Source organism: Anas acuta, chromosome 1 (assembly GCF_963932015.1).
Source record: "Anas acuta chromosome 1, bAnaAcu1.1, whole genome shotgun sequence".
Lineage (NCBI taxonomy): Eukaryota > Metazoa > Chordata > Aves > Anseriformes > Anatidae > Anas > Anas acuta.
Genome location: NC_088979.1, coordinates 100,027,239 through 100,044,145, shown reverse-complemented (window position 1 = coordinate 100,044,145; position 16,907 = coordinate 100,027,239). Strand labels below are relative to the sequence as shown.

The 16,907-nt window shown below is 35.3% G+C and overlaps 1 protein-coding gene across 5 annotated transcripts in view; it reads left to right on the top strand.

The window, feature by feature from the left end:
- The window catches only part of NCAM2 (neural cell adhesion molecule 2), a 290,357-nt gene that overhangs the window by 197,892 nt on the left and 75,558 nt on the right, over window positions 1–16,907 (top strand). For all 5 annotated transcript variants that reach the window (XR_011098756.1, XM_068690047.1, XM_068690063.1 and 2 more), the window contains exons 10-11: window positions 9,165–9,352; window positions 12,674–12,770. Coding sequence is in view for 4 of the 5 variants with exons in the window: in XM_068690047.1 (XP_068546148.1) it covers window positions 9,165–9,352; window positions 12,674–12,770 (285 nt within the window). In the remaining variant the exon portion in view is untranslated. The remainder of the gene's footprint in view (window positions 1–9,164; window positions 9,353–12,673; window positions 12,771–16,907) is intronic.

The window sequence follows — 16,907 nt, the reverse complement described above, 5'->3', positions numbered from 1 at the left end:
CTTCTTGTCCTGTCACTGGGCACCACTGGGTCCGTATTGTTTATGTCCTCCTTTCAGATATTAGTGCACATTGATGAGATCTCCCCCTAGCCTTCTCTTCAACAGGCTAAACATTCTTTTTGAGGACTGAATTAACACACAATTAAATCATGATGGTCCAGCCCTATCTTGTTATCAGAGCCAGAAAACAAAACAAATAAACACAATCATATGGTCAAAAAAAAAAAAAAAAAAAAAAAAAAAAAAAACCAAAAAAAACCTATTGGTCTTCCTGTCAAATTTATAGCTTAAAATGAAAAAATAGAGATTTAGTAGGTTAATGTTTAGCATCATGAAATACTTGTAGTTATTCTGACATGATTTTGGAGCTCAGCAATGTTACTGATTAAGACTTAAAATTTTACTTTTTTGTCTACTTTTTGCTTTTACATAGAAGAAAATTTGGTATGCCATTGCAGTGACTTAAAGGGGATAAAAATGTTGAATTCTGACCAAAATACGAGGATTATTGCATAAATTCACTTGGCAAAAACACTTTACTAAGTCCTCCTGTACTGAAGCAGCTTTGTTGTCTTTTTCTGATTCTGCCACAATAAATGTAAAATTAGAATTTCTACATCTGTATAGTAAATCTACCTATTCTTTAGCCCAATAGGGTGTAATAATACCATAGAGCAGAATTTCCATCTTAAAAACTTTTGGCCTGTATATGTCTATGACTTGTTAAAATATTACATTCATATCAAGAACATTTCTGTTTGTTTGTTGTTTTTTTTTCCTAATACAACATGGTTTTGTTTACCTTACAAAGAGCTTGATATCATTTTAAGTAGATTTTTAATGGCTTGTTGGTTTGGATATTTTTTTTTTAGGTTTTGTTTCTCTTCAGATAATTTAGTCTTTTTTTAGTAAATATATTTTCCTCAACATCTGTGCTTACTGCCATCATTTTTCACATATTCAACTATATAAGTAAAGGTTAAAAAAACACATGCACACAATAATAATATTCTGTTGTTTCCTTTGAGATGGTTCTACTTTATGAGTTCATCTCACAAGGCTAAATGTTAAATGTTTTCATTGATAATTAACACATAAATTTTAAACTGTGATTTTCATTCTTTGAAAATACAATAGAATTTTGCAAGTAATTTCATCCTACGTAAAGTGTAATTTATATTATACAGTAATGACCTGTAAATGAAAAAAAAAAAATAGCACAACACAGCCCATGTTTTTCTCTGTACCTCCAAAATAGGCACAGCAGAGCAGAAGCAATGCATCTGAGAACTGCAAAGCAAACAATGAGGTGTTATGATAGCAAGTGTGATGCTGAAACTTTGCAACCTGAACAGAACAAAATATCTTAAAGTTAGATTTGTAGCCTCAACATTTTTTTTTCATTTACTTCCCTTAACTGCAGAATATTTTGCATTACCTGAAGTATCTTTAAATAGTTTATCTTTAGTTGTGCTCAGAGAATCCTGAAGTGATTAAGTTGGCAGACGCTTGAAAAAGAGATCTACTGTACTGTTTACAGTAAACTGATACATACAGCTTTGCTTGCAGTGTATGAGGCAAGGTCCCTCTGAGCTGGTTTGGAGTCCATGCACCACAGAACCTGCCCCTGAGCTGCTGTTTCTGCACACAGTGGGAGCAGCATAGGGCTAAAGTAGAGAGGGTGAGTTTGAGCACAGTGTACTGGAGGTTTGAGGGATATAAGGTATAGGTTTAGAGGAATCAACCTGTTGGAAATGGAGTTGGATATACAAGGTAATTTCATTAATGCTGTTGGGATTTTTATTCCATTCCTAAAAATTACTTAGAGATTTTGTATGGACAGCACTGTGTGTTAAAATAAAGTGAATAGATGCTAAGGCTGAGAGTCCCTGTTCCATATAGGAACAACTGTTACGATTTGGGAATATAGTAGGTATATTAGGTAGGTAGGTAGGTAGATAGGTAGGTAGATAGGTAGATAGATAGATAGATAGATAGATAGATAGATAGATAGATTAGGGAATAGAGAGAAGAAACCAACAGGAGACATGGAGGTAAGAATGACAGGCAGGAAAATACAGAAGGTAAATACATGTATATGAAGCTGGATTTTGTTCTTAAAATGTGAAAAATAGAATAGGAGAAGAAGTGGGAGTTAGTGTCCTGATTTGAGAAAGACATTGTGGCTTGTTTCTGGCTATGTCAGAATTACATAATCTAATATATGATATCAGAAGTCTGATAATCCTAAATTACTCCAATAATCCTGTCCTGAAATACAGGTAGCAATTGAAATTTTGATACATAGTGATTCCACCCAACAATGATGTGTCAGTAATTGACAATGCATAAATATGTTATTACTAAAATAAAAATTATTAGTGTGAGAGATCTGGAGGGGAAGAGATCTTGTTTTAGTTCATATGGCCAGTGTTCGTAGATATTTAATGGCTAACAGATATATGCAGACTGTTTATTTTAAACATCAGTTTTGACATAATAGGTTATTTAAATAGCTATAATTTTATTACAATCTTTTTCTCCATCTGGCAGATATTTTCTACTTCTTACCCCAAAATAAATCTTTTAATAAATAGTTACACTAACATTAACTCAGAGTTGCCTTACAGAAAACAAATAGTAGAATTCACAGCAGTCATTTGCAGGGAATGCCTTGCCTCTATTTCTGGTTGTTAAATTACAAGTATCTAAAGTGAATATCAGGGATTTGTACAACTCACAAGAACACAGATTTTTCGAAATCATGCATTAGTAAATCAGGATACTGTGAATTCAGATTAAATTTAGTGAAACCGAAATAACTGAAGAGATTAAAATGCCACCCTGAAAACCGTATCCCAGCAGTAACATAAAAATTTTAGACAAGTTAATCCATTCACAGAAGATATTTCTATGAAGCTAGCTTTTTTCCTTTTTTTCTTTTTTTTTTTTCTTTCTTTTTTTTAAGTGATCAACCAAATACTTTCTTCCTTAGCATCAAGTATAATTCAGAGAAAAATATGTTGAATTTTTGTATCTCTGCTAGCACCAAGCAGTAGAACCATGCAAGCATTCATTGTCCATTGCTAAGGCTGAAGTTGCTATCATCAACAACAGACATTGCATTTAGCAGAAAGGTACCTTATCCTCATGACAACTAGTTTTGGAGATGGAGAAATTAGAGTGAAGTTTGTGTATCAAAAATTTCATAGTCAAGGTGACCAGGGGCTAGTGTGTTCAGTAAGAGGGAACTCCTACTTTTGCATAAACTGTATAATGAATAGCATGTGTTTTATTATACGCATGTGGAGAAGAACCAAAAAAAATGGGAAGGGGAAAGAAAACATTACTGTACCTGCTGTGAAAGAAACGTGTCCATCTGTAAAAAAGTCAGATTCTAAAAAAGCCCTCTCATTTTAGCTAGTAATCATGAAACTTAAAATCTGCTATGTGGTAATTTTCATTTGCTTTTCTATCTCAGAATTTCACATTCAGATTTAAAAGGTCTTCCTTGCAGCCACATGATCATGATATTGGAAGGAAAATTGAGAAAGTTAGTAACCATGAACACTGTACTTTACATCTTCCTCCTAAGGATGATTATATATCAAAATCTAGTCATCTGGCTTAGTTTGTTGAGGTCTTTCTAATATTGTTTTGTTAAAAGAAAATGTGGCAATTATTGTACCTGTCATTGGAGGTTCTACTTTATCTCCAAGGAAGAGCTAGTGGTTTCAGTATATTGGCTATTGCCAAACAGGCAAGAGGGAGAAAACACAAGAGAAAAAATAGAAGGCTGTTAATCAAATAGGGTGGAGTTACAAAAATGTAAGGATGGATGGTAATGAAAGTACTAGATTTATTAGAGGATGCCATTTATTGCATTCCTGATGATGGGAAATACATAACAGTATTAACCATCTAAGAGAGAGTCTTCCAAAAATACAGTACAGGAAACATACAACAATCTGTCATATATTTTCACTGTATGATACAAGAAGATGAATTACTCGAGGAACAAATAGTTAAAAGTTTGAAAACCTACGTTCTTAAATGAAGAAGTACAAATCTGATTCTGCACACCAGTTTCCTATTACAGCTCTCTGGACACATGTGCTGAATCAGGTAATTTGCCATATCCAATTTTGTGTATAACTATTAACATACACCAGAGCTGGATCTTTGAAGTTGTTAATTGAATTACGTTCTGAATGAGACAGATGATTTATGGGTCTGTTCTTAAATCACTGTTCTCAGACATTACGCCTAATAAGGATATCTAAAAGCTAGAAACACTTTTCAGGTCAGACTTTGCTTCTCCTACACAATCTTCTTGTACAGTATATGGGTTACCACATACATACACTCCTAATTGTAATGCTACCTGTCAGTTTCTGTTATGGTGGTCACTCAGCACAGGAGAGGCAGTGCACTGCATAGAGATACTGGACACCAAAGCCAGCTCAGTTCAGGTCACTGCTGCACTTGCACTGTGTCTTGTGAGGCTCATTGCCTATTGGCGTGAGAGGTTTCTGCTATAGGACTTCTCATGACATGCAACTCAAATCATGGGTTACAAGAGTTTAAAGGCATATCCATTACAATCTCCACCCTTTGTCCTTTTGGACCAGGCCATAGGGTTTAGCATTTTAATGAGTGGATTTATCCATGGCCAGAGACACTTCGGGGTGTATGTGTTCCTACGTAGTCACAGTCCCTCTGACTCAAGTTCAGTTTGGATTTCCAGCCTGTCCAGTACAGCAGCACAGGAACAGCAGTGATGACCTGTTATGGCCAGCTGGATGGCCATAACTGTTATCAAAATGTTCCCAGGCAGAGCAAAGCAAGATGATAAGGTGTAGAGCAAATGGCAGAAGCAAAATCATCCACAAACAAGCACTGGATTGTAACATACAGTATGGTGAGCAATCCCCTATCAAGCACAGGAGCCCGCGAATTAGCATCTAAACAGCTATAGCATCTGTAAATTTTGCTCTAGCACACTCCACATTTTAATCAAATCTGTCATCATCTTTAACCCTTCAAGCCCAACATTGAGTGCCAAAAGGACTGCTGTAGTTCAACCTGGCACACAGCCACTTGCTCACTCTCCCCAGGTGGGATGGGAGCGAGAATTGGAAAGATAAAAGTGTGAGAACTCATGGGTTGAGATAACATTTACTATGGAAAGCAAAAGCTACATGTACAAACAAAGCAAAACTGGGAGCTCATTCATTACTTCCCACTGGCAGGCAGGTGCTCAGCCACATCTGGGAAAGCAGGGCTCATCAAGTGTAATGGTTCCTTGGGAAGACAAACTCCAAATGTTCTCCCCTTCCTCCTTCTTTAACCCAGCTTTTATGGCTAAGCATGATGTCACATGACATGGAACATCCTTTTGGTCAGTTGAGGCCAGCTGTCCTGACTGTGTCCCCTTCCATCTCCTGGTGCACCCCCAGCCTCCTCGCTGGCAGGGCAGTGTGAAGCAGAAAAGGCCTTGACTCTGTAAGCACTGCTTTGCAACAACTAGAAACACTGGCATGAAAACAACACTGTTTTCATCAAAAATCCTAAACACAGCATGGTGGGAGCCTCTATGGAGAAAATTAACTCTGTCTCACCCAAAGTCATGACAATACTAAACGTTTTGTAACGTTTAGTACTAACATTTATTTACACAATTTTGTAACCGTTGAAGCACAGTATACTACAGTTAGCGATGAAAGCATCCAGAGGAAAAAAATGTTCTTATAAAAGTTATATCATTTCAATTTGGCTTTTTTGTTATTGTATAAGAAATATCTAACAATATATAAGGATATATTTTATTTGTACTTTAAAAAAAGTACAGAGAAGAGGAGGCTGAGGGGAGACCTCATCACAGCCTACAACTTCCTCGTAAGGGGGTGTCGAGAGGCAGGAGACCTTTTCTCCATTAACACCAGTGACAGGACCCGCGGGAACGGGGTTAAGCTGAGGCAGGGGAAATTTAGGCTTGACATCAGGAGGGGGTTCTTCACAGAGAGGGTGGTTGCACACTGGAACAGGCTCCCCAGGGAAGTGGTCACTGCACTGAGCCTGTCTGAATTTAAGAAGAGATTGGACTGTGCACTTAGTCACATGGTCTGAACTTTTGGGTAGACCTGTGCGGTGTCAAGAGTTGGACTTAATGATCCTTAAGGGTCCCTTCCAACTCAGGACATTCTATGATTCTATGATTCTATGAAATATTTCCAGAGCTATTTTCTTTGTATGAAACATCACTCATTATTTATTCCTGACTAGCAAATCAAAGAGCATGTTATTTAAGGTGATTTGCTTGAAAGTATCTTCTTCTGTTGGCTACACTGGATCTTTCAGCTGCTGGGGAAATTACTGCAAAGCCTTTTTTTTTTTTCCAGTCTTTTGAGAGAGAAAACTTAAAGCTTATTTTATTTAGCAATGCTTTGCATTTTAGAGTTGTTGATTTTGATATAGCTTTATCTGAAGGACTTTTACAGTCCAGAACTCACCTACTCTTTTAAAATATAAATAAACAGATAGTACAGGGATCCAAAATCTGCCTTTAGAAGACAGAGCAATTTGAACCGAAAGTCACTACTCTCCTAGATGCTTGTACCTACAGAAACTGTACACTCCCTTTTCACATGTAAGTCTTGGAAGTAGGATATGAATTACAGCATCACAGAATCACAGAATTTCTAGGTTGGAAGAGACCTCAAGATCATCGAGTCCAACCTCTGACCTAATGCTAACAGTCCCCACTAAACCATATCCCTAAGCTCTACATCTAAACGTCTTGGCCAAATGTATACTTAAATCAACAGAAAGCATCAAACCATGTGATTTTTTCCTAAAAGGGGAAAGTTATTTGGGTTCTAACAGAGCATCTTTCTATCTGCCACATTCATGCCAGTGTTCATTGACAAAGTGAAGTTACTTTGAGAAATTGTCCATTATGGAGGACAGGACTTATCTAAAATCTGTTGTTAAATAACTTCATTTTGTGTCTCATACACACTGTGATGAGATTTCTGACCCATATGTTGAACACACATTCAGTGCAAAAGCTGTCTGCCAGGAAGAAGTCAGTTCATGCAGTTTTCCTTCAGGTGGATCCCACTGCTAACTTCACTTCCAGAGGAAGTGAAGCCGAGTGTCTGACTCTTGGCATTTTGGCATTCCTGACCATACCTAAGCATAAATCAGGCATATGCAAAGTTTGCTTTTATCTTCACAGAGATCCACTGTTGTGATATGTCATATCCTGAATACTCTTTATTAGTCCATTCTTTGCAAAAATATATTTAGATGTTAAAATATGTTTTTAAAGGTCTATGAGAATCAAAGAGCAGTAGAATTACTTACCATAACACCTGAAAAGGAAAGAAGAGCACCTGTGTCTTGTAAATAAAGTTATAGGATGACATATTTCAGTTACTTGGATGAAATCATCTCCTTTTTTATAAAAATAAAGGCTGAATATTTACTAAAAAAAATAAAATGTTGATGGCGTTGACAATGTAGCAGACTTGATCTGTGCTTAGAATAGATGACAGTTTTCTCTGATCTAAGCCTGTATGTGTGCATGCACCAGAAGAATAATAAAACCAAAAAGTTGCATTTTTGCACAAAGGCAGACACAAAAAGAAGTTGAAAACATGTATTTCAGAAACAAGAAAATAGTTTAAAACCATTCCTGAAGCTAAATTTCACTGTTCAGTAAAATGTGTTCTAGTCTCTAATAGACCTAGTAGGAATTTTCTAGTGTAAAGTTAAACTAATTGTTAGAAGACTAGAACAGAATTTCCAGGGACACAACTAGAAGCATTTTAGAGCTATTTTTTAAAATATAAATATAGACATATAAGGTTCAAGTATTAAAAAGAGATACCATGACACCAGCTATAACTGATAATTCTCTTTAAGAACTTTGTGTTTCCTTTGCTTTCAGTAATGTAAGTAATATGTAGTTAATACTCTTAAATATAAGAGTGGGATTAAAATGGAAAATTGATTTCAAAATAAATATTCAATAGACAAAAAATATGATTTACCTAAGACAGAAGCAGAGAAGAAGGAAAGAACCACTCTTGCTCATTTCTGAAGACCATTACACTGCTTCGGTTTTCCAGGGAAACAGTGAGTAGAATGGAAGAGCCTTGTCACTGCTGGCATTGTGATCTGAAAAATATAACTAGCTTGCAAGCCAGCAGTTTTCTCTGTATCTGATTCAGTGTTTGGCTGCATGTTTAGTATAGCCATTTACAGGCAGGTTTGTAAAGAAGATGAACCATCTCTTTGTTTTTCTGTAGCTTGATGATTTCTTAAGGAACTGGCATGAAGATTAGCCTAAATTAAAAAAGTACTCATATGCACAATGTTTTATCTGAAGTAGGTAAAATGCATAGCAAAATTTTAGGTGTTCTATTTTCTTTCATTATTTTTTTCTAGGTTTATTCACACAGCTAAGCATCTTTCTTTAGAAAGGTTTCATAAAGTATATGATCTGATAGGAAATTGGTGAAGCGTTTACATCTATGAACATTCAGAGTGAGTGTAATTTCTCCATGGCAAAAGGATACACAATAAAATCAGCAACTGAACAGTGTACATACTCTTTCATACTACACCTCCCTTTGTCATCAGCCATTGGGAGGTAATAAACAGCTTGGGAAGTCAATGTGCTAAAACACTGAACCCAGGGCCACATCCACACATCCATCTGCAGACATCACCAGAGAAGGAACCTGCCTATTACTTTTTTGCACTTCAGGGGCTCTGAACCCTAAACATCATGCACCCTACAAAATGTACCGTGCCTTTCCCAGAGTCTGGCTGGAGAGTTTCTCATCATTAGGATGAAACAGTTTTTGTCATTTCTGAGACACATCTTTCAAGGGCCTGATGTTGCCTAATGTTAAATATAATCAGCAGGTTTTCTCTTCCTGAGAATTTCAGCTGAAATGATTTCAGCGGAGGAGAAACCTATGAAAATAAGAGCTTAAAAAAAAAACAGGGTTGAACACTGATGTTGTCACGGTTAGTAATAAATTGAAACAGCATTCAGTTAAAACTTTAGAAGAGTAGTACTTCAATGGAGTTATACAGTATGTTTTATACTAAAACAGTTAACATATTTGTGTATTACTTCCGTTTTTCAGATGCTCCAACATTTGTGTCAAATCAGACCATGCATTACTCTTGGGAAGGCAATCCCATCAATATAACATGTGAAGTGCTAGCAAATCCATCTGCCATAATTCAGTGGAGGAGAGGAAAATTAGTTCTACCTGTAAAAAATACAACACATCTGAAGACCTACAGTGCAGGAAGAAAGCTGATTCTAGAGGTAAGGCTTAAAAAATAAATCAACATTGTGACATTAGTTAATTCATTTCTTCTTCAGTTTGGCACCATTGCAAGTCTTATGCAGTGTGCTTAAGGTTAAGATTTATAATTTAAGTAAAGCTCTTTAAAAAATAAAAAATAAAAAAATAAAAACTATGTATGAACTGATTTATCTCCACGTTTCTTGTGAACATTTGGAAAATAAACCTCACGTACATGGCTTTTGTTCAGTTTTGCATCTACACTGAATGCTAATGTTACCTGCATTTATTGCAAGTAAATAAATGCGTAAATATAATATTAATCCATGGGGTTGATAGTAAAAATTAGAGTAACTATCTGGTAGGTGCTTGGTATATACAAAAATGTATGTGTGACTTCAGTCAAGACCAAAGCAGAAGGGGAAAGTGAAGCTAAACTGCAGTTGGTTTTGATGGCAATTATTTCTATTATTATTATTATCTTTATTATTGTTATTATTATTAATCTCTAAATGTATCATCATGACTAAATAGTGAACTACTGCATAGTAATGTACAACAAGTCATGTTCTTTGATTAATGATTTCACAACAAAGTGTATTCAACCGCTACCTCCAGTCCTGGTCTCACCTGTTACATCAACTAGATACTCTCTCCTGTGAGGAAATTAGTGTGGAGGAAATTAGTTTTCTTTGTTTACATCTAGTATCAGCAACTTCAGCATATTTTTTCTCTGTTGCCATGGGAAAAATGGTTCAGAAGCTGTAGGGCTAATATGTTTGGGGGTCCTACATCAGATCCCAAGCCAGATGTATATGATATTCTGAAATAAGCTGTGTCTTTTCCCTAAAGTTCAAACAATGAACCTAATTTCTTGAAATTTACAGTATGTGTGTTACTTTGTTGCTGCTTTCAGAAGCATTAGTTGTAATAGAAAAGTCTAGTTTTCTGTGAGATGTTAAGTGATTGTCTCATGGGAAATTGGATAAAAGGGGAGCAAGAGAATGTGCATCATTATGTAATACAATGTCAGAATAGAGCATAATGACATGAAGAATTTTAAAATAAATGACAAGCTGATTTATGCATGTATGATGACAACTGATGACATTTATCTGTTGAGAAATGGTCTATGATAGCAAATCATTATCTGCTCTCTGTAGCCCTTACTGGAATTAACTATAAATTTACAGATCTGTGTTATGTTGTGGGAAGAAGACAGAAAGGAAATATTAAGTCATTCTAATAACTGATCCTTTATTTTGCCTGAGAACTCATATGTAGCCTCTGGTTTTAGTGAGCTTACACAGGTTAGCTAAACCTTGGTAAGCATGAATGGTTTTTACTTACCTCATCATATATTAATCAATTGGCTGGGTGGTCACACTCAGAGAGTTGATGTCAATGGCTCAATGTCCAAGTGGAGACCAGTAACAGTGGTGTTCCAATATTGACCCCTGGGTCAGTATTGGGATTGGTGCTGTTTGATATCTTTGTTGGTGACATGGACAGTGGGACCTAGTGCACCCCCAGAAAGTTTGCCAATGACACCAGGCTGTGTGACGTGGTTTACCAGAGGGACCTCTGCCATCCAGAGGGACTTTGACAGGCCTTAGAGGTGAGCCTGTGCAAACCTCTTGAAGTTCAACAAGGCCAAGTGCAAGGTCCTGAAACTGGGCTGGGACAATCCCAAGCATGAATACAGGCTGGGCAGAGAATGGATTGAAAACAGCCCTGAGAAGGGCCTGGGGCTGTTGGTGGATGAGCAGCTCAACAAGAGTTGACAATGTGCACTTGCAGCTCAGAAAGCCAACCATATCCTGAGTTGCATCAAAAGCAACATGACCAGCAGGTTGAGGGAGGTGATTCTTCCCCTCTGCTCTGCTCTCATAAGACTCCAACTGGAGCACTGGGTTCAGTTGTGGGTCCCCCAGCACAAGAAGGACATGGACCTGTTGGAGTGAGTCCACAGAAGGACCACAAAGGTGCTGGAGCATCTTTCCTGTTAACACAGGCTGAGGGAGTTGGGGTTGATCAGCCTGGAGAAGAGCAGGCTGACCTTATACCAGAGCAGGGAGACCTTATACCAGTCTTCCAGTACCTAAAGGGGGCCTCCAAGAAAGCAGGAAAGGGAAAGCAGGAAAGTAGGTCAGGGCATATAGTGATAGAACAAAGAGTAATGGTTTTAAACTAAAAAAGGGTAGATTTAGATTAAATATTAGGAAGAAATTGTTTAATGTGAGGATGGTGAGGCACTGAAACAGGTTGCCTAGAGAATCTGTGGATGCCTCACCTGTGGAAGTGTTCAAGGCCAGGCTGGATAGGGCATTGAGCAATGTGGTCTGGTAAGAGGTGTCCATGCCCATGGCAATGGGGTTGGAATAAGGCAATCTTTAAGGTCCCTTCCAATCTTTAAGGTCCCTTCCAAACCCTTCTATGATTCTTTGACGCTGTATTAACTTTAACCTCTCTCAACAGAAGTAGATTTCAGTTATTTTGATTGAACTGGATGGAGTCATCAGGACTAGCTTAATAATTCTGGAGGAAAAAAATATGACAACATCTGACATTAACTGAAACATTGATTCAAAATTCAAATTGAAACACCTGTTTCAAATGTTAAATTATATGGAGGAAAGAGGCTGTTGATAATTTGACACTTACAAAACCACACCTTTCCAAGAAACAGTCTCCACAGTTCCCTTAAAGAAAAGTTTGGACTATCACTGAAATGTGTTCTGCTAATTTATATAGGTTGGCAGTTAATCCACGCTTTGGTGCTATTTTGAAAAGTCAATACAGACCCATACCACCTAGAATAAATGTTATAGAGCCACTTGGTTAACTACAAAGAAAGCTTATGCTGTTCCCTGGCAACTTCTCTTTTTTTCCCCTGAGTGTCCAGTGTATCCCATAAATCCCATAAACTAAAATTAAAAAAAATAAATAAATAAAATAAAAATTGTCCTTGCATTATCTATAGGAACAGCAATTTTCAGACCTATCATTGCTTAGTTTAATCAAAATATGTGCAAATAATGTCTTTGTGAACAAATGTGCAGTTTATTAATTTTTTCCTTCTTTGTTCAAAAGTGAAATTATAGAGATAAACAATGTCACCATTTCCTATTATTTGATTTCCTAATTTGAATTTGAAAAGGGGGAGTTTAACATGAAAAAGGGTGAATCTAGATCTGTATTTTGGGGAATATACTAGACAGGCTGAAGTAAGAACTCATCTGCATATTAGTTAAATGGAACATATTTGCATTTCTGATTTTTTAAAAGAACTTTGTTATTTGAATAGAAAGTAATATTTTCAAATTGTATTCATTTTAAAGATTGCTCCCACATCTGACAGTGATTTTGGACGGTATAACTGTACAGCCACAAACAGAATAGGAACAAGATATCAGGAGTATACACTTGGTCAAGCTGGTAAGTTAATTTTTTTTTTCCAGGTTTATTGAAATCTTTCTTCTCTTTTAATCAAAATGAAGTTCAGACACAATTTTCTCTGTTTATTTTATTCCAATGGAATTTTTGCAGTTAATTTTAATCCTCTAAAAGTAGAGTAGCAGTTCGAAGGAAAATAAGCCACTTCCCTCAAAATATGAATGCTCTTTGAATTTAATTTTAAGCCCTCCTGAAAATTGAAGAAATGTAATTATGTTAACTTTTTTCCTTTGCCCTTATTACATCCTACGTTTTAACAGTGTGTCTTTATTACCTCAGTGGGTAGACATATGGCTTGCAGGCAGTAAGAATAAGGAAGACCTCTCCTGTATTTTCTTGAGAAGCCAAAGAGAAAAGACTGAAATACTTGAGCAAAGAATTTTTATCATATACAGTTCTAGTCATTTAAAAGCAGAATTTGACCTAGTGTGCTAGACAGAGTTAATTTAAGCTCAGAAATGTTCTACAATCAGTTGTTAAAGGTTGTTAAACTTATGAATATTTTTAGGTCCATCTATCATTGCTTAGGCAAATATAAAAATATGACTGTGTGTTTCAACTTCATCAGGACTATTAACTAATATTAAATGAGAATTTCTTAGCATTTCTTTCAATGATATTTTGTTGAAGAATGGACCGACACTTGTTTAGCAAGCTTTGAGATCTCCTGACATGTGGATTTACACTCTTAGGTGATGCAAATTATTCCACCTTTAATGACATCTATGGATTTATTATGTAGTTTACAGTAATAAAGGTATAGCCAAACTGAAAGCTATGCACCCCTTACAATGCATTGTTATGGATCATTTTCATCATGGAACTTTGAGGTCATATCATACTGCCAGACTGGATGATATATTTGCAAGGTAGAAGTAGAAATGAAGATTAGAGCACTTCCAGTCTTGCATAATATTTTTAAAGTAGGGCTTGTATATTTTTTATGATCTTTAATGTTTCAGCTGTAATTTTTGTTATATTTTTTGAATAAAGAAAATAAACTGTTTGGAGCCCTACTAGGAGGACCTTTGTTGGGTACACTGCTGAAATGTGCATGTCCAATCATAGCCTCTTTTAAGCTACCAATTGTTTCATTTCTTATAGTACTGCTCAATAGGGCAATTATTTTCTTTAGTGTCTCAGGAGTTATAAAAAATGGTTGTTTTCTGTATTAAGAAGTTTCTTAGGTCTAAGCAGTTCACAGCTTTGAAAGTTTTTCCCATTACTTTCAAGGAAATTATTACTAACACAGCATTTACCATTAACACTATATATATATATATATATATATATATATATATATATATATATATATATATATATTTTATATGTTATACTATTATATATATATATATTTATATTCATTTATCATGAATACTGTACTCTTTTTTTTTTCTTTGTTCTGCGGCAAAAGCAGTTGATCTTCGTAAAATAGGCAAATATAATTTTTCTTTTAAAAAACAACAGATTTTGATGTGGCAAGATTTTATATTATACAGAAGATACATTCTTCTTCAGTAGACAACTTTTTTATTTACTATGTTGCAAATCTGATTGTCCTTTGGTAGCTACATGCTACACTCTACTATTAGCTCTTCCTTCTGCATCTTTCTTAGTCCCAATTAAGTCCTAATTTCCTGCAATATATTATTTATATTCTGCCTTACAAAACTCTCCCCAGTTTAAGGAAAATCACAAGCTAATTCGTACCCCAAACATTTTTTTGTTTGTTTTGTTTCATTGTGTGTGTATGAAAAGAAATTGTAGAAAAGAACAGTTTGTAGAGTCTTCATTCATGTTTATGGTCATTCACTTCATTTGTCCCATTTATTTCAATGGAACCACTTGAACACCTTTCCATAAAAAGGCTAAAATTATGACTGTAACAGTTTATCTGTACTACTTGTAGCTTTAAATATATATATATATATAAAACTAATACTTCCTGTGACGTTCAAAATTAAGGTAGTAATAGAAAAGCTCTAAATTTTAAAGAAAAACACTATTAACTAATTTCTCTACCAACTATTCTGTCTTTAGTTAAGAAATCTCAAGACTTATAGAAAGTTAGTGTTGATTTGAATGGGTAAACTATAACTATTATCTGTATGCTATTGTTGTCCTCCTTTAATCTAGGAAACAGACAACCCTCTAGAAACTAAGGACCCAATTTTGTAAATATTAGTGACTGGCATAGGATTTGTAAACTTATATTAAATCCATCAAATGAGGACTGTTCCTAATCCCCTTATTTTAGCCAGGTTACATCAATTTCTCTTCAGCCTGGCTTTCTCTTTGGGGCAACGCATCTATCTATTGATTCAGCTGCACCATTTGCTCTGCTTGTTCTGCAGTGCTAGGTGCTATTGGCCTCTGGAGTATTATCTCTAAGACTTGATACATGTGGCTCCACTGGAAAAGAAAAGCAGTAGAAGGGCAGCATGAAATCTTCTAAGAAAAATTTCTCAGTTCCTCTCAAAAACAGAAAACTTGGCACTGGAAGTCCTTTTTAAAGCTGTGAACATAGATTCTAGAAAATGGAAGGAAATATCCCTCGGGTGTCTTACCTCAGAACAAAAGAAGATGAGAAAATGGAGCAATTGTGCCAATGGAAACAGAGGCAGTCAGATTCTGGTTATTGCTATGCACTGTTTTTTTATAAAGAAGTATATACAAACGATAGCATCTCAGTAGATATCTTGTATCTTTGTATCTGCTGAATATTTCCTAATTTTTCAAAACAAACAATAACATGTCACAACTTAGTGATGCTACAGGATTATTATATTAGCAATATATTTACATATTATATTATAAATATCATATATTTAGCAATATATTTATTTCTTGTTTTTACGCATAATTAAATTTAATACAAAACAATTCTCATTATTAATTGAAAAGCAACATGGTATTTTGATAATGCATTTTATTTCAGCTAATTCTCACGAGAGCCCCTGGAAATGCGAACGAGAAAAAATAACTCCATACAGGCTGTTTTGGCTTTTTAACACAGCTATGTCAGAGATGTTACAGATTCCAGTTTTTCAAACAGCTTACTATTCTTTTTTTTGCAATAGTTTGTTTGCCATTTTTCAGTCAATTCTGCAGAAAATGTTATCATCAATTTTGAAAGTTATGTATTGGGGCTGTAGGCAAATAAAGGTAAATTGGTATATATTTAGTGAAACTGTAACAAAGCATTATGGGAAGTTATGTTAAGTATGAGATGTATATGGACATTCTATAACATGAAATGAAAAAGCAAATAGAATAAATGCAAATTCTGTAGTAATTATGGTGAACATGTATCCTTAATACATTGTGGTATTGTATTTATGTGAGGCTTGAGGGTGTCAGGACTCCATTGTGCTGAATAATCCTTACAGCAGTGTAATGCATAATACACACTATCTTGAAAGACTGCATTTGTACCTAAATAGACTCTTTTGGTGGGGAAAAAAAAAAAAAAAAAAAAAAAGCAAATAAAACATGTATTTCACTGCTTCTGCATTTAAGCTAAGATCAACTGGAAGTATTTCACTATTTCTGCATTTAAGTTAACATCGACTAGAAATAAAAAATAGTCAGGAAGATAGAGGATAGAAGCATCATCGTAATTACAGGAACAAAATGCTGAATGCAGCCTGTTGTTTTACTTCAGTGAATCAAGAAGTCCTAATGACTGATATTTCCCAAATAAGCATTATTTTCATGCATTTAAATAGAGCCTGGATTTCCTTGTCACTTTGATTGTAAGTACTAATGCTGGGGTGTAACAGACTATTCCAACAGATCTGTCAGAGAAAAATAAATACTTTTTCCAGCCAGGAGATTGTAGTAAGCAAAGTATCCTGCTAGGGCAAATTTTACAAATAACAATCATTTTACTGAATTGTTTTCTCTTAAAATTCTGCAGGAATGACTTAATGCTTCATGTTTTGTTCCATTTATCTGCTTTGTTTCTTTTTTTCAGCAGATTCAAACTAGTGGTTTTTTGTTGTTGTTGTTTGTTTTTTATTACTACTAGTTAAAACGTGATCATGTGGCATGATATCATTATATTTTTACCTTTGCCCCTCCTTAAGAAATACAGTTTATTGGTGACAGAAAAAATTT